The following is a 23,029-nucleotide window of genomic DNA, read 5'->3' as shown; positions in this document are numbered from 1 at the left end:
AAGGGCCTTAGCTTCCATCAGCATTTTAATGGGATTGTGAAACACAAGAGGTTAAGAACCTCAGTGATGTACCATAAAGACCTTGAGGGATTAGAGCCGACCTTTCAGGGTTTAACACGTGCTTTCTCATGCATATATAGTTTCTAATCTTCGCAACAGTCCCTTAAAAGAGGTGTTAGTAGTATACCTATTTTTCAGATGCGAAAACGAAGAAACGGTTGAAAAAGGCAAGAGTTCCTACAGACGATCTAGCCCTTATTCGAGGCCGAGAACTGAGAGAGGCTCCGAGAACCCAGTTCCAGTACGAGCTCATTGCCTCGGCCGCCTCCCACCTCGCAGGTTCGTATCCCCAGTACAGCACACGACTGGTGGTCGCTGCAGGAATCTTGACTGAGTGAAACCCACCTCCTGCGGCGGGCGCCGAAAAGCTCCGGGGGCGCGGAGCTCCGCCCTACGCCGGGCTGGGCCCGCCCCTGCTGCGGTCGGTATTGTCAGACGGTTCCCGGCGTCCCTCGGTTTCCCTCGGTAGTTTCCGGCAAAGATCGGGAGTTTCTAACGTGCCCCTTGTAGTCTCTCGGCTGCCGTCCTCGCCACCGCCGCCCCTCTTTTCGGCTCCCTCTCCCCTACCCTCCCCACTCCCCCCCCCCGCCGCGATCGGGCCCGGCTGGCGCCTCTGTCGTTACGGGCTGAGCAAGATGGCGGCCTTCGGGATCTTGAGCTACGAACACCGGCCCCTGAAGCGGCCGCGGCTGGGGCCTCCTGATGTGTACCCTCAAGATCCCAAACAGAAGGAGGTGAGTTCAGAAATTCGGGCTCCCAGGGGGCCAGGGGCCAGCAATCGGCATAGGAGGAAGCACTGATGGCTCGGGGAAGCGGGGGCGGGGCGGCTCTGTGGGAGCGCAAGTCCCGAAAGGGGGAAGAGTAAAGTGGACTGGTGTCGGAGAGTAAGAACTGGGGGAGGTGGGGGCTGGTTTCTGAGCTAGAACCGGGAGTGATGTTGGGGCCACGCTGGAGGCGCCCCCTCTACACACACAGATCTCAGAAAGTTGTCTGAGGCGGCTGGGTGAACTAAGGCTGCTTGTAAACTCACAGGGGAAGAGTGCTGTTGAGCGAGCTCTGGGGATTGGGAATCTTAGTACTGTGGGGGTGAGGGTGGGGTCCAAATGAATATGAGATTATTTTTAAATAATAATGTGTTATCTACTCCCCAATCATTTTCCTATTTTTTTCCACCCTTGTTCCCTTCTCTTCTGCCCTCTTCCACCACCACCACCATCTCCCCCAAGGAAGAAAAAAGCTAAAATGTTGTTTTCCTGCCTCAGGATGAATTAACGGCCTTGAATGTAAAACAAGGTTTCAATAACCAGCCCGCTGTCTCTGGGGATGAACATGGCACTGCCAAGAATGTCAACTTTAATCCTGCCAAGGTGAGACAACCCCATCAGGCTGAAGGAAAAGGCTGGAAGAATCTGAGAGGGAGCAAAGGCCCTAGGCTGGGAAGACGTAAAGGGATGACCTAACTGGCAGTGTTTTCCTTTGTAACCTAATGCTACCACATTGGCATTTGCCCATCAAAGGCACAGCCACCTTTCTGCCCCTTCTTCCCACCCTGAGGTGTAGTTTTCTTCCCTCAGATCAGTTCCAACTTCAACAGCATCATTACAGAGAAGTTACGTTGTAACACCCTCCCTGACATTGGGCGAAGGAAGCCCCAAGTGAACCAGAAGGACAACTTCTGGCTGGTGACTGCACGATCCCAGAGTGCCATTAACACTTGGTTTACTGATCTGGCTGGTACCAAGCCACTCACACAACTAGCCAAAAAGGTGAGGTACTGTTTCCTGTTCTTCAGGCCAAAGAGGGGAACGTGAGTACCAAGTACCCTCTGATTCTCAGATTGAAGTACACGGGTGTCAGCTCACTGGGGTGAGAGAAGTCTCACTGTTTGCAATGTCCATTCAGGTCCCCATTTTCAGTAAGAAGGAAGAAGTGTTTGGGTATTTAGCCAAATACACAGTGCCTGTGATGCGGGCCGCCTGGCTCATTAAGATGACCTGTGCCTACTATGCAGCAATCTCAGAGACCAAGGTTAAGAAGAGACATATTGACCCCTTCACAGGTGAGTAACTCCTAATACCAGGGATCCTTCCACTGATCACTTCAAAGAGTGGTGGAGAAACCTTGAAATTACTCTCCTTCCTCATCTATATTCCTTGCTTCTGCTTGTATCTTGCATTCACTCAGTTAGTAAACATCAAGTGTCTTGAGTATCTACTGTATGTGTGCTGCTGCTGCTGCTAAGTCGCTTCAGTCGTGTCCGACTCTGTGCGACCCCATAGATGGCAGCCCACCAGGCTCCGCCATCCCTGGGATTCTCCAGGCAAGAACACTGGAGTGGGTACTGGGCTATAAAGATAATCACTACCTAATCCCTACACTTAGGATGCTTATAGTCTAGTAGGGATGCTAAGGCCACTGTATAAATCCCATAATTAAATATAGAAACATAATGTCAAAAATGGAGGCAGGGGCTTCCTTGGTGGCTCAGTGGTAAAGAATCCACCTGCCAGTGCAGGAGACATGGGTTCGATCCCTGATCTGGGAAGATCCCACATGCCTTGGAGCAGCTAAGTCTGTGAGCCACAACTATTGAGCCTGTGCTCTGGAGCCCATGTGCCCCAACTACTGAAGCCTGCACACCCTAGAGCCTGTGCTCTACAAGAGAAGCCACTACAACGAGAAGCCTATACTCCACAACTAGAGACTAGCCCCACTTACACAACTAGAGAAGCCTGTGTGCAGCAATGAAGACCCAGAGCAGCCAAAAATAAATAAATAATATTATGTAATATTAAAAAAATGGAGGCAGAAGTTTCTTTGAGAATTCTGTGAACATAAAGGTTATTTTCTTTTGGGGATACCTGGAAAGGCTTTAGGAAGGTGATATTTGTTTTTGTTTTGTTTTAATTTATTTTGTTGAAGTATAGTAGATTTATACTGTTGTGTTAGTTTCTAGTGTACACCAAAGTGATTCAGTTATACATGTGTGTGTGTGTGTGTTTATCTACATTCTTATTTGTATTCTTTTCCGTTATAGCTTATTATAGAATATCGAATGTAGTTCCTTGTGCTATACAGTAGGACCTGTTGTTGAAGGTGGCATTTGACTAGAGCCTATATGGGGATGAATAGGATTTAGAAACATGGTGACTGGGAGTGGAGGTGGGAGACAGAAGGTGTTCTAAGCAGAGGGACATTGTAAAATAGCCATCTCCCCATCTTTTTTTAGAATGGACTCAGATCATCACCAAGTGCTTATGGGAGCAGCTTCAAAAGATGGCTGAATACTACCGGCCAGGGCCTGCTGGAAGTGGGGGCTGTGGCTCCACTATAGGCCCCTTGCCCCATGATGTTGAGATGGCAATCCGGCAGTGGGACTACAACGAGAAGCTGGCCATGTTCATGTTTCAGGTAGGAAGGAGAGTGTGTCGTGTGGCATGGAAATGAGCCTGACCTCATACTCTGCCAACATGGAGCAGAGTCCACCTGCCACCTTGCCCCACTCGTGGTTTTCCTCATCCTTTCATTTACTTTCTCTGCCTCATCTCTAATAGTCCCTGTTTGAAACTCATCCCCTTCCCACCCCTGGTGTCCATAGGACGGAATGCTGGACAGACATGAGTTTCTGACCTGGGTACTTGAGTGTTTTGAGAAAATCCGCCCTGGAGAGGATGAATTGCTTAAACTGCTGCTGCCCCTGCTGCTTCGAGTAAGGCCTAGGATTTGGTGTGTGTGTGGGGGGGGGGGGTGTCTCAGGAGGATTTGAGGAGATATGAGGCACAAGAGCTGTGTCCCTCGGAGAGAACTGGGGGGTTTGATTGTCATGTCTTCACAGTACTCTGGAGAGTTTGTTCAGTCTGCGTACCTCTCCCGCCGCCTCGCCTACTTCTGTACACGGAGACTGGCCCTGCAGCTGGATGGTGTGAGCAGTCACTCATCTCATGTGATGTCTGCTCAGTCGACAAGCACACTGCCCACCACCCCTGCTCCTCAGCCCCCAAGTAGCAGCACACCCTCTACACCCTTTAGTGACCTGCTTATGTGCCCTCAGCACCGGCCCCTAGTTTTTGGCCTCAGCTGTATCCTTCAGGTAGGTACTGGGTGGTCGCATGAAAGTATTAGTATTAAGAGGCATCTTGAGAAGAGTCAGGTGCTTGTCCTAGAAAATGGGAGTGATTCTAACTTGGGGCCAAAAGTAGGCACTGAGAATTTGCTTGGAAATTGTTGGCTTCTCATTCATGGGGTGTTAGTTCCTTTTCAGTTAATACCCATCCAGACCTAAATAGTAGACCCAAAGCCTTTAGGAGGGTAGATGAGGAGAGGGGCTCAGAGATGGAGTGGTGCCACCCCAGGGACTCAGAATGACTTTGGATCAGAAGCCAAAGGGTAGGGTCTTACAGTGGGCTTCTAGAAGGTAGCCATGGAAACCGAGTTTGACTTAGCTATTTCTGTCTGGCAGACCATCCTGCTGTGTTGTCCTAGTGCCCTGGTTTGGCACTATTCACTGACTGATAGTCGAATCAAGACTGGCTCACCACTTGACCACCTGCCTATTGCCCCCTCCAACCTGCCCATGCCAGAGGGCAACAGTGCCTTCACTCAGCAGGTAAGTCTGACCAATAGCCTGGTACCTCCAGGGGACTGGGATGTGAGAAGTTACCAGTTCAGAAATAGTGACCTAGTGCCTGCTACTGTTCTTTTAGCCTGAAGCCCTGGCCTTTTTCTTTATGCTTTACTACATCCTTAAAGCCCTCCTTTTTGCAGGTCCGTGCAAAGTTGCGGGAGATCGAGCAACAGATCAAGGAGCGAGGACAGGCCGTTGAGGTTCGCTGGTCTTTTGATAAGTGCCAGGAAGCTACTGCAGGTGGGTGCCAGAAGACAGACAATAGGAAGAATGTTTGGGGAAAGGATCAGGATGGTAAGGACATACAGATCTGAGAGTTGGCGTAGACCAGGCCTCTAGTTAAGTCCCCTTTACCACTTTTCCTCCTTAGGCTTCACCATTGGACGAGTACTCCATACTTTGGAGGTGTTGGACAGCCATAGTTTTGAACGCTCTGACTTCAGCAACTCTCTTGATTCCCTCTGTAATCGAATCTTTGGATTGGGGCCTAGCAAGGATGGGCACGAGGTAATAAGCAAGAAGGGGAAGAAAAGTGAAAAACAGAGCAAAAGCAACAGTATATATGAGGGGAAAGTGTGGTGAGGCATTGAAGCCAGAGGATGTCTGAAGAGACAACCCATCTTACTGAGCCTAGGATATTTTAAGATGGAGTCTGCTGCAGCTGCTAAGTTGCTTTAGTCGTGTCTGACTCTGTGTGGCCCCATGGACTGCAGCCTACTAGGCTCCTCTGTCCATAGGATTTTCCAGGCAAGAGTACTGGAGTGGGGTGCCATTACTGTCTCCAAAAATGGAGTCTAGTTACTAGGAAATTGGAACTTGTTTCTTTGTCCTCAACTCTACCTTACTTACCCTATCTTCCTTTGGTCTCCAGATCTCCTCAGATGATGATGCAGTGGTATCGTTACTGTGTGAATGGGCTGTCAGCTGCAAGCGTTCTGGTCGGCATCGTGCGATGGTGGTAGCCAAGCTGCTGGAGAAGAGACAGGCAGAGATTGAGGCTGAGGTTAGGGGCAGCCCATGGGGCAGTGGCAGTTGGGATCGAAGCCAGATTGAGCTGGTAGTGGGACCAAAGTTGAAATTGTGAGAGTGAAGAAGTGGTAGAAAATGTACAGGGAAATTTGAGGACATAAGGCAAAAGTAGAAAGGAGCGGAACCATGTCAGAGTTAAGAGAAGCGACCAAGGTGCAATTGGGAGATGGTAAAGAAAATGGGAGTCAGGGGAGGGGAGTGGAAGTAAAAACCTTGGGAATGGAGGCAGAACAGTCAGTAGTTCAAGGATTGCACATGGGCGAGTGAAGAAATAGTTGAAACCCAATCTTATAGTCTGTTCTTTCATCTTACAGCGTTGTGGAGAATCGGAAGCTGCAGATGAGAAGGGTTCCATTGCCTCTGGCTCCCTTTCTGCTCCCAGTGCTCCCATTTTCCAAGATGTCCTCTTACAGTTTCTGGATACACAGGCTCCCATGCTGAGTATGGACCTGCCACTCTCTGGTTCCCTCTGCCTAGACTCAGCCATCCTGTCATCAGAAAGCATAGTGAAGGGCCTTCTGGAATATATTTCAGTCTTGAGCTCTAAGCATAATGACTTATGGACATAATTCTAGTCTTTGATCATCTTACAATTCAACAGGGTCGAAAAATAAAGATAAGAATAAGAATGAGAGCATGCAGTTGACGCATTTTCACGTATAAATAGCAGAGATGCTGTATTCCTTTAGGAGATGGTGTGTGGGGCAGAAGGTGGGGTAGGATAACCAACCACACTTTGTCCCTCCAGAGCTTTGGTTTTGTTGTTTTTTTTTTCTTTTGAGTCATTCCTATTCTTGTCTACTTCAGGTACCTAGGAGCACCATGCCTTCGGTGTATTTCTTTCTTTCTGCCTGTCTCTTTTGTGCTCCTCTAATTCATCTTTTCTCCTTCCCTCTCTCCAGCGGACCCCCGAAGTGAGAGTGAGCGAGTGGAATTCTTTAACTTGGTACTGCTGTTCTGTGAACTGATTCGACATGATGTTTTCTCCCACAACATGTACACTTGCACCCTCATCTCCCGAGGGGACCTTGCCTTCGGAGCCCCTGGTCCCCGGCCTCCCTCTCCCTTTGATGACCCAGCTGATGACCCAGAGCGCAAGGAGGCTGAGGGCAGCAGCAGCAGCAAGCTGGAGGTGAGTGAGCTTTTCCTTGTCCTAGATTGTTTCTTCTTGACAGCCCCATCTTCCTGGCTCCAGGAGTCCTCTGAGAATCCTTTACCAAATAAGGAGGGTAGGATTTGCTTAGTGCTTTGCAGTTTAGCAAGCACTCTCAAGTTATTTATTTTTTTTTCATTTGATTCTCACAACAGACCTGTGAGGTATTGTTTTTCTTTTTTCACGGGGGCTGTGTCACACAGCTTGTGGGATCTTAGTTGCCCAACCAGGGACCATGGCAGTAAATGTGCCGAGTCTTTGCCACTGGACCACTAGGGAATTCCCCGCCACCCCCTGCCCGCCACCCCCATGAGATATCCTTATCCTCATTTTAAAGCTGAGAGAAACCAAGGCCTGCAGAGGTTAAGGGACCAGTCAAGGCTTGGATCTGGAACCAATGCTTTTCCCAGTATGGGCTCCTCTCTTCAACTCCAGTCAACCTTTCGAGATGGTGAGGAGCAGCTCCTCAGGGCTAAAGCAGCTTCACTTCTGTTCTCTACACTCAGGATCCAGGGCTCTCAGAGTCTATGGACATTGACCCTAGCTCCAGTGTGCTCTTTGAGGACATGGAAAAGCCTGATTTCTCAGTAAGTTAAGTTACATACTGGTGTGGAAGCATCTAGCTCCTGAGGTCCTTCCGTTATGCCACTTTGGGGAGTTTCTTTATGCGCCCTCCTCAATCCTTTTGTCTTCCTCTAAACGTTCTGCCCTTTCGCCTTTCTCTTAGTTGTTCTCCCCTACTATGCCCTGTGAGGGGAAGGGCAGTCCATCCCCTGAGAAACCAGATGTTGAGAAGGAGGTGAAGCCCCCACCCAAGGAGAAGCTAGAAGGAACCCTTGGGGTTCTTTATGACCAGCCACGGCATGTGCAGTATGCCACACACTTTCCCATCCCCCAGGTACCGTTCGCCAACACCTTCCGACCCTCTGTTCTGAGCCCAGGTTTCTGTCCAAGGACTTTGCCGAGGGGTTGGAGCTGTTCTTAAGGGTGTGGTATGCTGGGAAGGGTTGGAGTGCTGGGGTGCTGAGGGGCATGGAGCATGCTTTTGAGAGGAGGGAGAGTGATCCCTGCTGGAGTCTGATGGTGCTGCTGGGATGCAGGAGGAGTCATGCAGCCATGAGTGCAACCAGCGGTTGGTCGTACTGTTTGGGGTGGGAAAGCAGCGAGATGATGCCCGCCATGCCATCAAGAAAATTACCAAGGATATCCTGAAGGTTCTGAACCGCAAGGGGACAGCAGAAACTGGTGGGTTTGAGGCACCTGAAATAGATCTCCCCCAAAGAGCACCTTAGTCAGTCTTCCCTTCCCCAGCATAGGGAACTCCCAGTCATGTCCCAATGTCCTGTCTCTTGGAGTCTCCTGAGAGCTCTAGTCCTTTTGAAACTTCCCCCCTCATTCCCCCCCTCTGCAGACCAGCTTGCTCCTATTGTGCCTCTGAATCCTGGAGACCTGACATTCTTAGGTACCTCACAGTAAGCCCCATACTACCCGCCCTCCCTCTCCCTTCCCTCCCTCAACCTAGCACTTCCCTGTACGTACTCCTCTAAGGTCCACATAGTCTGTGGTCCTCCAAACCTTTGCTTCACTGTTCCCTTCCCTTCATCCCTCCCCCACCCCTTCCTTGACCCTCCCTTCCCGTCTTCCCTCTTCCTTCCTTCCCTTCCTCCCTCCCTCCCTCCCTTCCTTCCCCTTTCCCTCCCCACCATAGCCTTCTCTCCATACCCCCCCACCCCCAGTTGCCTGGTTATCTTCCCTGTCCTGACTCGTCCCTTTCAACTGTCCCCTCAGGTGGGGAGGATGGACAGAAGCGGCGACGAAACCGACCTGAAGCTTTTCCCACTGCCGAGGATATCTTTGCTAAGTTCCAGCACCTTTCACATTATGACCAACATCAGGTCACGGCTCAGGTGTGGGCCTAAGTCCAGCCCCCTTCCCACATTCTGGCCTCCTTGTCCTGTTTTCCTTCTCTCCTTATCTTTTTTCTCCCCCAGGCAGGCTAAGCCTCCTGTTCTCACCCCTTTTCCCCATCATCCTTTCCTGCTGCCCTGGTTCTTCTCACCTCTCTCCACTCCCATCTCACTCCCACTGCCCTTATTAGGTCTCCCGGAATGTTCTGGAGCAGATCACGAGCTTTGCCCTTGGCATGTCATACCACTTGCCTCTGGTGCAGCATGTGCAGTTTATCTTCGACCTCATGGAATATTCACTCAGCATCAGTGGCCTCATCGACTTTGCCATTCAGGTGGGGGAGTTGGGGAGATGAAGGAGAGGGCGTTTGTGCAGTACAGGGTCACAAGGACAAGAGCAGAGGCTCAAGCCAGTGTCCCATGTTATTTGGAGGGACCAAAAGGCTAGTGTCAGGGGAGTGGCCCATGAGCTAAGCCAGCAGGAATAGAGACTCAAGTACTCCCTGGGGAGGCCTGAGAGATGGATTAGAGCACTGGGCACAGACTGTCCTTCCACTGTGGACTTCATAGGATTATATCCTGGACACTGGGTAGATCATTTATGTGGCTTGTTGTTAATAGAATAAAGGGCAGTGGAATATGCCACTGGAGTCCTTCCAGGCTGAGGCATCTCTAGCAGGAAAGGGCTCCAGTTTTCTCACAGGAAAAGGAATGATGTATAACATTTGAGGCCTCTTCTTGTTTCTCAACCCCCACTCACTCTGCTAGCTGCTGAATGAACTGAGTGTAGTCGAGGCCGAACTGCTTCTCAAATCCTCAGATCTGGTGGGCAGCTACACCACCAGCCTGTGCCTGTGCATCGTGGCTGTCCTGCGCCACTATCATGCCTGCCTCATCCTCAACCAGGACCAGATGGCACAGGTCTTTGAGGGGTAAGTGGAGCTTCAGAATAACCAAAACCCACGGGGCCCTGGTGAAGGCCGTTGGAAATGACTTGCAGAGAACACATAAGGCTCTTGCAATGCAGAATTGCATGCCTTCCTGGTAGGGAGGGGACAGAACATTGCGGAGGGACAGGAATCTTGGCGCCCAGACCCGCCATTGCTCCAGGTGCGACCTTGTCCCTTCTCGACAGGCTGTGTGGCGTAGTTAAGCATGGGATGAACCGATCTGATGGTTCCTCTGCAGAACGCTGTATCCTTGCATATCTCTATGATCTGTACACCTCCTGTAGCCATTTAAAGAGCAAATTTGGGGAACTCTTCAGGTAAGAGAGGTAGAAGGTAAGGGGTAGAGAGTGGGACCTCATCCCATCTCCTCGCTATCACCCAACTCAGGAGCAGAGCACAGCCTACCACCCTGCTGTGTCTGCAGGGTCATTTGGGGACAGTGTCCTCTAAGTGTTCTTGGTCCCCAGAGTGGGCCTCCTTCCTCATCAGCCTTGCTTCCAGCCCACGCCTGCAGGGCCCACGCTCCTCCTCCCTGCCTCCTGGGGCCCCTGTGCCTTACCCTCACTGGGTTTCTCTCCCGCCCAGTTGGTCTGCTTTGTCCCATTTCCCCTCTTCTTGCCTTAAGGCCCTTGGTCCCTCATTTTCTCCTTTTTGTTCTTTTCTCCTCTTTCCTGACCATCCCTCTGGCTCACTAGCACTTCCTCAATACTGCTCTCTCCTCTCCCCTACCCCTGCAGTGACTTCTGCTCCAAGGTGAAGAACACCATCTACTGCAACGTGGAGCCGTCAGAGTCCAACATGCGCTGGGCACCCGAGTTCATGATCGACACTTTAGAGAACCCCGCCGCTCACACCTTCACCTACACGGGGCTAGGCAAGAGTCTTAGTGAGAACCCTGCTAACCGCTACAGCTTTGTCTGCAATGCCCTTATGCACGTCTGTGTGGGGCACCATGATTCGGATAGGTATGGGGCGTACTGAGTGAGGCATGGGCACCACGCTCCCGCCTGATGTTGGGAGGGATGACTTGCCCGGGAGGTACCACAACCTTGGTTATAGCTGGGGTGGCGATGAAAAGTTAATGAGTCTGAGGTTTTGCTGGAACAAGGTTTTTGCTGAGGGCATTTGTACTTTTCCCCAGGGTGAATGACATCGCCATCCTGTGTGCAGAGCTGACCGGCTATTGCAAGTCACTGAGTGCAGAGTGGCTGGGAGTGCTTAAGGCCTTGTGCTGCTCCTCTAACAATGGCACTTGTGGTTTCAACGACCTCCTCTGCAATGTAGATGTGAGACTGGGGGTGGGGGCACACCGGGCAGTCCCCAGGGCAGGAGTCTGCTCCCAGCGACTGTGAGAGTGGAGGGACAGCTTTATGCAGAATGGAGGCCCAGCACTCAGAGTAGGAGAACTCTTTCCACACTGAGTCCTGGTGTGTGTCTGCTTTTTTCCTCCAGGTCAGTGACCTGTCTTTTCACGACTCCCTGGCCACTTTTGTTGCCATCCTCATCGCTCGGCAGTGTTTGCTCCTGGAGGATCTGATTCGCTGTGCGGCCATCCCTTCACTCCTTAATGCTGGTGAACTACCAATTTGTGACCCCTAGAAAGTCTAGACCCCCAATGTCAATACACACTCAATGGCCATACTCTCCTTGTTCACTGTGGGCCTCCTGGTGGCACCAGAAGCCAGTTCTGTTGTGTGCCTCAGGCTGGGAGGGGCCTGTTTCTGACCCTGCACCTGTATCCCCAGTCGTTCCTGTTCCTGACCCTTCCAGGTTCTCCCCTCTACACTATAGAACAGTTGGCTCCCTCACCTCTTCTCCAATGTGTTATCTCCTTTTGCCTGACCTCAGCCACCGTTTTAGTGCCTCAGCACCCACAAACCCACATATAGCCCACCTTCATCCTTTCCCCGCCTCTGTGTCTTCTCTGTAGCTTGCAGTGAACAGGACTCTGAGCCAGGGGCCCGGCTTACCTGCCGCATCCTCCTCCACCTTTTCAAGACACCTCAACTCAATCCTTGCCAATCGGATGGAAGTAAGTGACTCCATCCAAGCCAGGCTGCCAAGGATAGTGTGGCTACCCTACCCCTACTGTTTCTACTTTGGCTTCCCCTGACTTCAGCTCTCTCCACCAGACAAGCCTACTGTAGGAATCCGCTCCTCCTGTGACCGCCACCTGCTGGCTGCCTCCCAGAACCGCATCGTGGATGGAGCTGTGTTTGCTGTTCTCAAGGCTGTGTTTGTACTTGGTATGGGGGTAGAAAGAGTGGTGCCAAAAGTGTGTATAGGGTGGAGCGCCAGCTAAACTACAAAGGACAGTCTTTCTCCCTCCTAAAGGTGGTCTCTCTGACCTTTCTGGAGGATAGGAAGGAGGGAAGTATGTCTCTGTCCCATACGGCAGGATTTGGGGAGTGCTGCTTCTGTGGCTCTGGGGCAGGTCTCCACACAGCATTGGGATCTCACTTTGCACTCCATATCTCCCGCCCGTGAACCGCAGGGGATGCGGAACTGAAGGGTTCGGGCTTCACTGTGACAGGAGGAACAGAAGAGCTTCCAGAGGAGGAAGGAGGAGGTGGCAGTGGCAGTCGGAGGCAGGGTGGCCGCAACATCTCTGTGGAGACAGCCAGTCTGGATGTCTATGCCAAGTACGTGCTACGCAGCATCTGCCAGCAGGTCAGTCTCACCTTCTCCCGCAGACCTCTTAAATGCTGCTATATAATATAGTCTCGTTTCCTGTCATGATCACACCACCTCCCCGCCATACATTTTATCCCTCACCAACCTCTGGTCCATCCCCCTTATTCCTAAGCCCCTCACTGGTTGGCCCAGTCCCCTGATTCTTGGCTTCCTCAGGAATGGGTAGGAGAACGTTGCCTTAAATCGCTGTGTGAGGACAGCAATGACCTGCAAGACCCAGTGTTGAGCAGTGCCCAGGCCCAGCGCCTCATGCAGCTTATCTGCTACCCACATCGGCTGCTGGACAACGAGGATGGGGAAAACCCACAGCGGCAACGCATTAAGCGTATTCTCCAGGTAGGCCAAGGTGACGAGGGTCTTGGAGGAAGTGGTGGGGCCTGAACCTGGGGTGAAATGATGGGAACCTTGAGAGAAAAAGAGAGGGAGAATTAAGTAGGAAGATGAATGAGGATATGGACAAAAGGTGGTGAGAGAAACAGCTCCAGCATGGGTTTTGAAGTCAAGCCAATATGGTCTAGACGCAAGAGTGAACCATTGGGTGAGGGCACACAAGTGGCTGGAGTAGGGCTTTGGCTTATCAGTGGGAGACAGAGCATCTGGGAGGTCTAGGTTTTGGTCTTATGTGTCTAGCATGTCGGTCGTAGCTCAGTGATGAGTAGTAATGCTGTTGGAAAGCTACTGCTTATTGAATGGCTGCTTCATGCTGGGTACCATGCTCAGTACTCTATGTAGATTTCCTCAGTTAGTCTTAACAACCCTGTGAAGTAGGTATGAATATCCTTGTTTTAGCATCAATGAAACTGAGGCTTGAAGAGGTTAAGTAACTTGACTGAGGTTCAGTAACTCACGCAGCTGGTAAGTTTAGAGTCAGTATAGGAGCCCAGGTCTCCCTGCACCCTTCCTGCCTCACCACACTGCTGCAGACATTCATGTGACTGGGGGGTGGAAAAATAAAGCTGTTGAGGAGAACCTAAAGGAATGAGGCCTCTTCAGCTGAGAGAAGATAATGCCTCAGAGAGATTAACTAAGACTAGCCCTCGGGTCTGTAAAGGACTTTGAAAACAGGAGTGGCGAGCTTCAACTTCAACATCAAAGATTTAAGTTAAGCGTTAAGCAGAACTTCCTGATACGGAGGAATGTGAGGCTCTGGAGCAGGAAACTGGGGAAGATGTGAAATTTTTTCCAAACCACTTTTGAAATAGGATAGTTTTATTTTCAGCCATTTTGGATTATTTAAGTGTGATCTTTCCTAAAGAGGGGAAGTCAAGGGCCCTTTCAGACCTCCAGGCATATGTGATTCAAGGTTGTGAGAGATCAGGGGCTGGCATCAGGGTACTAAGTGGCTGGGATGACACAATGTTGACTAGCTTGCTGATGGGGTCTCTGTCACAGAACTTGGACCAGTGGACCATGCGCCAGTCTTCATTGGAACTGCAGCTCATGATCAAGCAGACCCCTAACAATGTGAGTGGTTCCCAGACCCTCTCTCATGCTCACTTCCAACAATATGTGTCAGAGAAGGGGGCTGCCATAGAGGAGCCTAGGTTCTCTCTTTGGGTTCTGGAGATAAGAGAGGATGGGAAGATGGCGGATGTGTGGAACCGATGATAAGGGACATGGGTTGAGAGTGTTGGGGCTCTGAGCTGTGGGGAAGGTTCACAGCTGTGGTAGTAGAGGCTGTTTCTGTGGCCACAGCTGTAAGGGGGTATGTAAAGGAGAAGACAGTGGGGCACTGGAGAAGTACTGCAAGGTGGTGGAGGGCATGATGCCCAACAGAGTTGTGTTCCTACCCTCCCATCAGCCTCCACAGGTGCCTTCCTCTGTCTTCATCTCCTATCTCTCCTACTATCTCTTTGCCTTTGCCACCAGCTAACCTATTTACCTCCCCTGTGCCTTTCATCCTCCTTAGGAGATGAACTCCCTCTTAGAGAACATCGCCAAGGCCACAATCGAGGTTTTCCAACAGTCTGCAGAGACAGGGTCATCTTCTGGAAATGCTGCAAGCAACATGCCCAGCAGCAGCAAGACCAAGCCTGTGCTCAGGTTGAATAGAAATGTGTTAGGACCCATCCCCTTTTGAGTTTTCTCTTCCAGTAGTGTAAATGATTTCAGCTGCCCAGAGATGTCAGGCATGTCCATCTAGAAAAGAGAGGAGGGATTGTTCCAGCCTTGCCTGGCTCCTCTGTAACCCTGCGCGTGCCATCTCTCCAGCTCTCTAGAACGCTCGGGTGTATGGCTAGTGGCTCCTCTCATTGCCAAACTGCCCACCTCAGTCCAGGGGCATGTGTTAAAGGCTGCTGGGGAAGAATTGGAGAACGGCCAGCACCTGGACTCCTCTTCCCGCAAAGAACGTGATCGACAAAAGCAAAAGAGGTAAAGTGGCTGTTGTGGGGCTGGGATTGCGGAGTGGAATGGAGAGGAGGCCCAGGGAGGAAGAGAAGTTGGGTCAAAGAGGTGAGGGTCAAAATCAGAAAAAGGTACAATTGGAGGAGAAGAAAGATGGTCAAACAAGAGGCTACATGTTAAAAGAGTAGAGTCGGGGGCTTGGAGGAATGAAGTTGGAAGTCGCCTGACCTGGTCCTGCTCTTTTTCTTGTCCCGTCTCTAGCATGTCCCTGTTGAGCCAGCAGCCCTTCTTATCCCTGGTGCTGACATGTCTGAAGGGGCAGGATGAGCAGCGTGAGGGACTCCTTACCTCGCTCTACAGCCAGGTCCACCAGGTATGGGTCTTTCGGCCTGGAGCTAGGCAGGAGGGCAGAGGAGGATGCAGCCAAGAGGCTACTTATGTACTCTTAATCTTCAGTATTTTCTGACAAGAACACCCTGGGTGCTTTGGCATGGACACGACGAAATCCCTGAGCTGTGTGTTGTACTTGTTTCTGTCTTAGATTGTGACTAATTGGAGAGATGACCAGTATTTAGACGATTGCAAACCAAAGCAGCTAATGCATGAGGCACTCAAACTGCGGCTCAACCTGGTGAGAGAGGGAGCCGGGAAGAAGGAGGAAAGGGGTGGAGCTAGGACCGCAGACAAAGAAGCCCCAGCCTGGGGAGGCGAGGATGCAGATGAGGGCCCAGGTTCGCCTGGATCTTCACGTATTAACCCATCTCTCCTAAAGGACGTGGGACCTGGAAGTGGTTAAGGAGACTGTATCCTTGCAGGGACCCTGCCTCAGTATTGTAGATTTTGGCTGGGCCTGAGAAGCCCTAGACACCTATTGTGGAGTGTTCAATGAGATCCTGGACATCCTTTGGTCTAACTTCATCATTACATAAGTAAGGAAACCAAGGCCCAGAGAGGTCGAGAATTAAGTCGTTGGCCTGAGATCATGTAGCCCAGGTTCTAATCTGAGCTTCCAAAGGCTGGCCTCCGCCCCTGAGCCATCTGACTGACTTGATGTGGCCCTGGCAGGTGGGGGGCATGTTTGACACAGTGCAGCGCAGCACCCAGCAGACCACGGAGTGGGCTGTGCTCCTCCTGGAGATCATCATCAGCGGCACTGTCGACATGCAGTCCAACAAGTAAAGCATCCCCCTCCCCTCCCTCCACTTTCGCCCCCAAGAGGAGCCCCTCCCCCAAACCAGGTGCATGACCCTGGCAGTAGATGTGGCTGACACTTTGGGCTCTGAGGTCCAGGGTCTGGGGTTTCTCACACGGTTTGGGTGCCTGCTCCCTGCTCATGTCCAAGCCGGCCATCTCTGTCTGAAACTCTTTCTCCTCTGGTTTTCTCCCTGGTTTCCTGCTATAGCGAGCTCTTCACCACTGTCCTGGACATGCTAAGCGTGCTAATCAATGGGACCCTAGCTGCAGACATGTCCAGCATCTCCCAGGGCAGCATGGAGGAAAACAAACGTGCCTACATGAACCTGGTGAAGAAGCTGCGGGTGAGCGGAGGGAGCGAGGCCTAGAGGCCTCCTCCCTCTTCCTTGAGGGAGTCCAGCCTCAGTGACATCATCCTGCCCCTCTACCCTTCCCTCACACATCTGTGTCTTCTTTGTTACTTGTTTAGTGAGGATTTACTGAGGGTTTTCTTCGGGCCAGCTTCTGTGCTGGCCCCTGAGAGGTCCCATTCCTTGTTTCCTGTGTTCTGAAACTCTTGTCCCATCTTCTTGTGCCTGCAGAAAGAGTTGGCGGAACGCCAGTCGGATAGTCTGGAGAAAGTTTACCAGCTGCTGCCACTGCCCAAGCCGACTCGAGATGTGATCACGTGTGAGCCGCAGGGCTCACTTATTGACACCAAGGGCAACAAGATTGCTGGCTTCGACTCCATCTTCAAGAAGGAGGCACGTTCCATTATCTTCCCACCCCCTGCTTCCTGCTTCCCACCTTTGTTCCCCTTTGGGCCAGAGCCTCCCTGCTTTAAACCTTATAGCTGCAACAAGTTCATTGGGCTCCATGAGGAAGCAAGAACCATCCCTGGGGTGTGAGATAATCACTTATTTTCCTCAAGTATCTTCTCCCTGTCTTGGGAATCTCATTCTCTTTCCTTGGTCTCTCCTTTTACCCCTCCCCACTACCCATCATCCCCACCACCTTTGTACCTGCCACCCATTTCTCAGCACCCCAACCTCTTTCCTCTGCCCCACCCACAGCCCATCCTGCTCCAGCCCAGCCTGCACCCCACCTATCTGCCTGGCCGATGGCCCGCATCTCTTTAATCCCTGCATCTCTTTCCTCCCATCCACCTATCTCAGCATGGTTTTCTCTGTCCCCTCTTTCTGTGAGTTGCAGTATTTATTGAGTAATCATAATCATTGTGTGTAGTAGAGGGAGAGGAGAATAAGGATGTGGGGTTCCAAATCAGAAGCCCAATCCTTTCCTATAGGCGTTCTCTTCATTGTTTTCCTGCTTATTTGTCTCTATCTTTCTGTGTATCTCTCTCTCTTTCAGCCTGTCTCTCTCTTCCTGTTTTTCTCTCTCTCCCTTTCTCTGTCTGTCTCTCTGGCTCCCTTCAGTCTCTCACTGCCTTTTCTTTCTCTGCCTTCCTGTTTCTATATCTGTCTTCCTCTGACTGTCAGTGTCTGTCTCTGTCTCCCTCTGCTCCCTACCGTCCCCTCTTCATTCTCCCTCCCCTGTGTGTATATCCGTGTCTGTCTGTCTTCCTCTCACCATCTTCCCTGAATCTACCCATGAACTTTTTTTTCTTTTGTTGCCAACAGATACTTTTCCCTCTCCTGCAAGCCTTCAAGGTCTGTGTTGTATTTTCCAAGTTTCAGCAGCTCACTATTTCTCATTTTCTGGAGCAGGGTCTTCAGGTTTCCACCAAACAAAAGATCTCTCCCTGGGATCTTTTTGAGGGCTTGAAGCCATCAGCGCCACTGTCTTGGGGCTGGTTTGGAACAGTCCGGGTGGACCGGCGCGTGGCCCGTGGAGAGGAGCAGCAGCGGCTGCTGCTGTACCACACACACCTGAGGCCCCGGCCCCGCGCCTACTACCTGGAGCCACTGCCACTGCCTCCAGAAGACGAGGAACCCCCTGCCCCCACCCTGCTAGAGCCTGAAAAAAAGGCTCCAGAGCCCCCCAAAACTGACAAACCTGGAGCTGCTCCACCCAGCACTGAGGAACGCAAGAAGAAGTCCACCAAGGGCAAGAAGCGCAGCCAGCCTGCCGCCAAGACGGAAGTGAGCACTGCTGCTGCCATCCCCGTGCATGCCATCCCTGTGCACGTCTTTCCCAGCCCCACTCTCTTCCTGATCCTGGTTGTGGGAGGGCTAGGGGCATTTGAGGAAGGAGTACTTTTAGAATTAAAACAATGAGCCACATAGCTCCACCTCCTGTTCTGCCCTCCTTTCCCACTTGACCCCAGCCCTCTCACCTTCCTCCCCTGCCGTTCATATAGGACTATGGAATGGGCCCAGGCCGAAGTGGCCCCTACGGAGTGACAGTGCCTCCAGACCTCCTGCACCATGCCAACCCTAGCTCCATCTCCCACCTTAGCTACAGGCAGAGCTCCATAGGCCTCTACACCCAGAACCAGCCACTGCCAGCAGGTGGGTACCAGCCACTGGGTGCGAGGGACTGACCCGAATATTCCTTCCATCTGAAGGGCAATGCCACTTCTCCCAGGAGCTATGGATGCACAGGGTGCTGAGCAGGGGATGGAGGGACAAAGAGCCTAAAGAGGTCAGTTGGCTCCCCTTTCCAGGTGGCCCCCGTGTGGATCCATACCGCCCTGTGCGGTTACCGATGCAGAAGCTGCCTACCCGCCCACCTTACCCTGGAGTGCTGCCCACGACCATGACTGGTGTCATGGGACTGGAACCTGCCTCCTACAAGACATCTGTGTACCGACAGCAGCAGCCTGCAGTGCCCCAAGGACAGCGCCTTCGCCAACAGCTCCAGGCAAAGATAGTGAGAGGGGCCGTAGGGAGGGCCGTCAGGGAGAGGGGCTTTTGAAGGTCACAGGAATTTGGGGTCTTCACAAGTACATGGAGAGTGGGAGATGCAAGAAACGAGGCAGCAGAAAGCATTTCCAGAGTTTGAGTTTGTTTCCTTTTTCCCTCTAACAGAGTCAAGGGATGTTGGGACAGTCATCTGTCCATCAGATGACTCCCAGTTCTTCGTACGGTTTGCAGACCTCCCAGGTAAGGGTGCAAGATGGGGAGACTTGGGGAGCTCCAGGCACGCTGGTCTGCACACCCCTGGCTCTGACACCCTCTCTCCTCCTCCCCTCCAGGGCTATACTCCTTATGTTTCTCATGTGGGATTGCAGCAACACACAGGCCCTGCAGGTACCATGGTGCCCCCCAGCTACTCCAGCCAGCCTTACCAGAGCACCCACCCTTCTACCAATCCTACTCTTGTAGATCCTACTCGCCACCTGCAGCAGCGGCCCAGTGGCTATGTGCACCAGCAGGCCCCAACCTACGGACATGGGCTGACCTCCACTCAAAGGTACCCAAGTGAGCCAGGCATGGCGGAGACACTGAGGCTTTCAATTTGGGAAAACCTGGGCCTGGATGTGGTGAGACTAGTCAGAACTTTTGGAGGCATCAAGAGCACATACCTGGCCTGTCAACACAAAATGCCAGAGCTGGAAGGGGCACTGGTGGCCAGTACTCTCATGCTTGCTTCCCAAAGTTTCTTTGAGAACCAAAGAGGATAAATCACTTATATGCTTATGAGAAGGAAAGACCTGGAGTTCATAGATGCAGTGTGTGGGAAGGAGTCATCTAGCTACCATTAGAGCAGTTTAATGCTGAAGTGGACCAGCGAACACATCCTCCCATCTTACTGAATGTCAGTTAGGCCTTACTAAAGACATTGTAATCATGTCTTGAGGTTCTGCAGCTTAGGGTTGAGAACACTGTGGGGGTGGACCGGAAGAAAAGTCCCTTACTTAGAGGTACTGATTAAGTGCCCACTGTGTGGCCAGCACTGTGCTAGGACCAGGTAGGGTGAGGAAAACTATTGGAAAAAAATCCAAAGTCCTTCACCACATAGAATTTTTACTCTAGCTGGGAAGAAGAGACTTATTCAGAAAAGTACTTAGAGAATGTGGTAATGAAAGATACAATCAGCTGTGCAGTTGGGTGCTGTAAAATAAAACGGGAATTCAGGAAAAGTGGGGGATGATATTATTGTGGGCCTGAATCATCAGAGAAAGTTTCATGAAGGAGGTCAGACCTGAGTTGGCCTTTGAAGGATAGCTGTGATTTGGATTTGCGTGGAGGAGGAAAAGGAGGGGGATCCCAGGTAGAGGACATAGCATTAACAAAGACATGTAGGGTGGCTGGGAGGACAGGCAGGAGAAGAGCTTGGCTGGAATTTAAGATTCGTGACAGGGAAGGAGTAGGGATAGGTTGGGAGTGGACAGGTTGAGAGAGAGCTTGGAATGCTTGGCATGGGGTTGAGACACAATCTGAAAGCACTCTTGGTCAGGAAAATGATGTGATGATTTGGGCATGTTGAGAAATTAACATGGGTCTCGTGGAGAGGATGGGCTTCCCTTATAGCTCAGTTGGTGAAGAATCTGCCTGCCAATGCAGGAGACCTGGGTTTGATTCCTGGGTTGGGAAGATCCCCTGGAGAAGGAAATGGCAACCCACTCCGGTATTCCTGCCTAGAGAATCCCATGGACAGAAGAGCCTGGCAGGCTACTGTCCATGGGGTCACAAGAGCCGGACATGACTTAGCGACTAAACCACCACCACGTGGAGAGGATGCAAAGGGAAGGTGACAGAAGACTTGAGACAAGGACCCAGCCAGTAGCCTGTTGAGGTGAAGTACCGATTGGGGTCAGGAAAGTGTAAGGAGCAATAGAACTCAGCAGTCTTCAAGACCCTGACAATGGTAATAAGCTGAACAACCTTAGTGAGTGTTTATAGAATAGCTAGCCTATGCTCAGGCTGTGTTTCATCTTCATAAGAGAAAAACAGCTACAACAGAATTGAAAAATCCCTAACCATGAAGGTTAGGAGACACTAAAGTAGGGGGTTGTCTTTGCTTCTCATTCCCCAACTTAGTAATCTGTCACAAGCCAAAAAGGCTCTTCTAGTTGGTGACAGAAGTGAATGAAATGGCCTGTTGGTATTTCTTTGGGGTCAGAGACCTGGGGCTCATCTGCCCCTCTCCCCCCACAGCCCATGCCTTGATCTCTGCCTCTCCTTGTCTTTGTAGGTTTTCCCACCAGACACTGCAGCAAACACCCATGATAGGCACCATGACCCCACTGGGCCCCCAGGGTGTCCAGGCTGGCATCCGGTCGGCTTCCATCCTGCCTGAACAGCAGCAGCAGCAGCAGCAACAGCAGCAACAGCAACAGCAGCAGCAGCAGCAGCAGCAGCAGCAGCAGCAGCAGCAACAGTACCATATCCGGCAGCAGCAGCAGCAGATCCTGCGGGTAAGGCCCTGGGATTTCATCTGGGACCTGGGAGACCTAGGAGGAGGAGGAGAGGAAGAGGGCAAGGAGAGGCACAGGCTCTTCTGGGTGGTTCTCCTATTATATAGAGTGAAGTAAGTCAGAAAGAGAAAAACAAATGTCATATATTAATGCGTATATGTGGAATCTAGAAAGATGATACTGATGAACCTTTTTTCAGGGCAGCAGTAGAGATGCAGGCATGGAGAATAAACTTGTGGACACAAGCAGAGGGATTGAGAGGGTGGGATGAATTGAGAGAGTAGCACTGAAAAACATACATTACCACATGTAAAATTAGAGCCAGTGGAAATTTGCTGTATGACTCATGGAGCTCAAACCTGGTGCTCTGTGACAACCTAGAGGGGTGGGAAGGGGGTGGAAGGGAAGTTCAAGAGGGAGGGGACATATGTACACCTATGGCTAATTCATGTTGATGTATGGCAGAAATCAAACAAATATTATAAAGCAATTATCCTTTAATTAAATAGATTTAAAAAAAAGACAAAAAGATAGAATGAGGCAGTGCAAGTACCTTAAGTACCCGCAGGGGAGTTGGCATGTAGTGGGGCCTTGAGAAGCTAGTTCCTTCCCTCCCCACTTTTCCAGGGGTCCCGGTTGGAGAGAGTTGGGGGTCATCTGCTGGGTGCTCCAGATTAGATTTTCTCTGCAGCTCCCTGAGCAGGGAAGGCAGCAGACCCAGAGTTCCCTGTGCTTCCTCTGCTCTCCCTGTCCCTCCACCACTGAGGTTCAGCCCCTTGCTCTCCTTACATGGATCTCTTCTGTCTTCATGGCAGCAGCAGCAACAGCAGCAGCAGCAGCAACAGCAGCAACAGCAGCAGCAGCAGCAACAGCAGCAGCAACAAGCACACCAGCAGCAGCAGCAGCAGGCGGCTCCTCCTCAGCCCCAGCCCCAGTCCCAGCCCCAGGTAGCTGCTGGATTCCAGCCCCTGCCCCCCGCCCCCACTGGGGCGGCAGCATGTGCAGCTAGGGAGAGGCAGGAGGCAAGCCCAGGCCCTCTACAGATGGGTGGGGACGTGAGGATGGAGAAGGATGGGGAACATTCAAGTTCCATCTTCCATGTCCTGTTTTCACCTCAGTTCCAGCGCCAGGGGCTTCAGCAGACACAGCAACAACAACAGACAGCAGCTTTGGTCCGGCAGCTCCAACAACAGCTCTCTAGTAAGCCTGCCTTCCTGCCCAAGGAGTGCCTCCGCAGAATAACTAGGGGGGGAGGGGGAGGGGGGAGGGTAGAGGTCAAAGTGGCTGAGGTGATTGCTTCAAGCCCAGCTTGTGGGGGGAAGCATTGCCTTCTACCCCTTTCCCTTGGTGCCTGAGTGGCTCTCCTCTTGCAGACCCTCGCCCCTGCTCAGCTGCCCATTCCTGATAGTCTCTGGTTTTTCACAGACACCCAGCCACAGCCCAGTACCAACATATTTGGACGCTACTGAGCCACCTGGAGGAACTGCTTGTACACTGGATGTGGCCCCACCATTTCCTCTTAATTCCCAGTCCTCTTCCTGGGCTAGCACCAGTAGTGGTTGGGGCTCTTCCCTTAGGCTCCATTTTTAATGAGTTTTTAGTATTTTTGTTAATGTGAGGCATTGAGCTGTTGGGTTTTGTATATTATTTATATAGAGACCCCAGAGCTGTTGCACCCAATACACAGAGCTTCTTTGCAAAGAAAGTGTGTGAATCTGCGTGTCCTGGAAGGGTGGGCTCTTGGAAGGGTGTCGGGGCTGGACCAGCAAG

General features: G+C 51.6%; 1 protein-coding gene across 13 annotated transcripts; it reads left to right on the top strand.

The window, feature by feature from the left end:
* Positions 1-490: 490 nt before the first annotated feature.
* MED12 (mediator complex subunit 12) lies at positions 491-22,964 on the top strand. 13 transcript variants are annotated; one of them, XM_024988028.2, is made up of 46 exons: positions 491-794; positions 1,323-1,427; positions 1,635-1,826; positions 1,963-2,119; positions 3,290-3,471; positions 3,659-3,769; positions 3,896-4,150; positions 4,520-4,666; positions 4,825-4,924; positions 5,055-5,191; positions 5,556-5,687; positions 6,028-6,154; positions 6,616-6,845; positions 7,373-7,453; positions 7,594-7,764; positions 7,967-8,111; positions 8,278-8,328; positions 8,655-8,773; positions 8,965-9,108; positions 9,542-9,705; positions 9,909-10,040; positions 10,461-10,688; positions 10,865-11,009; positions 11,176-11,296; positions 11,654-11,755; positions 11,856-11,969; positions 12,218-12,393; positions 12,574-12,753; positions 13,810-13,881; positions 14,327-14,460; positions 14,629-14,790; positions 15,025-15,136; positions 15,305-15,394; positions 15,829-15,938; positions 16,166-16,301; positions 16,539-16,700; positions 17,664-18,038; positions 18,257-18,407; positions 18,563-18,759; positions 18,927-19,001; positions 19,094-19,148; positions 19,224-19,311; positions 21,037-21,259; positions 22,075-22,206; positions 22,378-22,459; positions 22,685-22,964. In XM_024988028.2, the coding sequence occupies exons 1-46, from the start codon at positions 696-698 to the stop codon at positions 22,726-22,728; spliced, it is 6,447 nt and encodes a 2,148-aa protein (XP_024843796.1). In that variant the 5' UTR covers positions 491-695; the 3' UTR covers positions 22,729-22,964. The 13 variants fall into 13 exon arrangements, with proteins under 13 accessions (XP_024843796.1, XP_005228076.1, XP_059739400.1 ...); XM_005228019.5 differs by having other exon boundaries at positions 18,563-18,768; XM_059883417.1 differs by having other exon boundaries at positions 17,577-18,038.
* The last annotated feature ends 65 nt before the right edge of the window (positions 22,965-23,029 follow it).

The sequence above is a fragment of the Bos taurus genome, chromosome X (assembly GCF_002263795.3).
Source record: "Bos taurus isolate L1 Dominette 01449 registration number 42190680 breed Hereford chromosome X, ARS-UCD2.0, whole genome shotgun sequence".
In the NCBI taxonomy this organism is placed as follows: Eukaryota; Metazoa; Chordata; class Mammalia; order Artiodactyla; family Bovidae; genus Bos; species Bos taurus.
Note: the sequence above shows the minus strand (reverse complement) of the source record. Positions and strands in the feature narration are given on the sequence as shown.

Coding starts and splice junctions, on each gene's coding strand:
- MED12 (XM_024988024.2), top strand. CDS start 696: ATGGCGGCCTTCGGGATCTTGAGCTACGAACACCGGCCCCTGAAGCGG. Junction 5,192..5,555: donor CTAGCAAGGATGGGCACGAG/GTAATAAGCAAG, acceptor TTTGGTCTCCAG/ATCTCCTCAGATGATGATGC. Junction 12,754..13,809: donor GCATTAAGCGTATTCTCCAG/GTAGGCCAAGGT, acceptor TCTCTGTCACAG/AACTTGGACCAGTGGACCAT.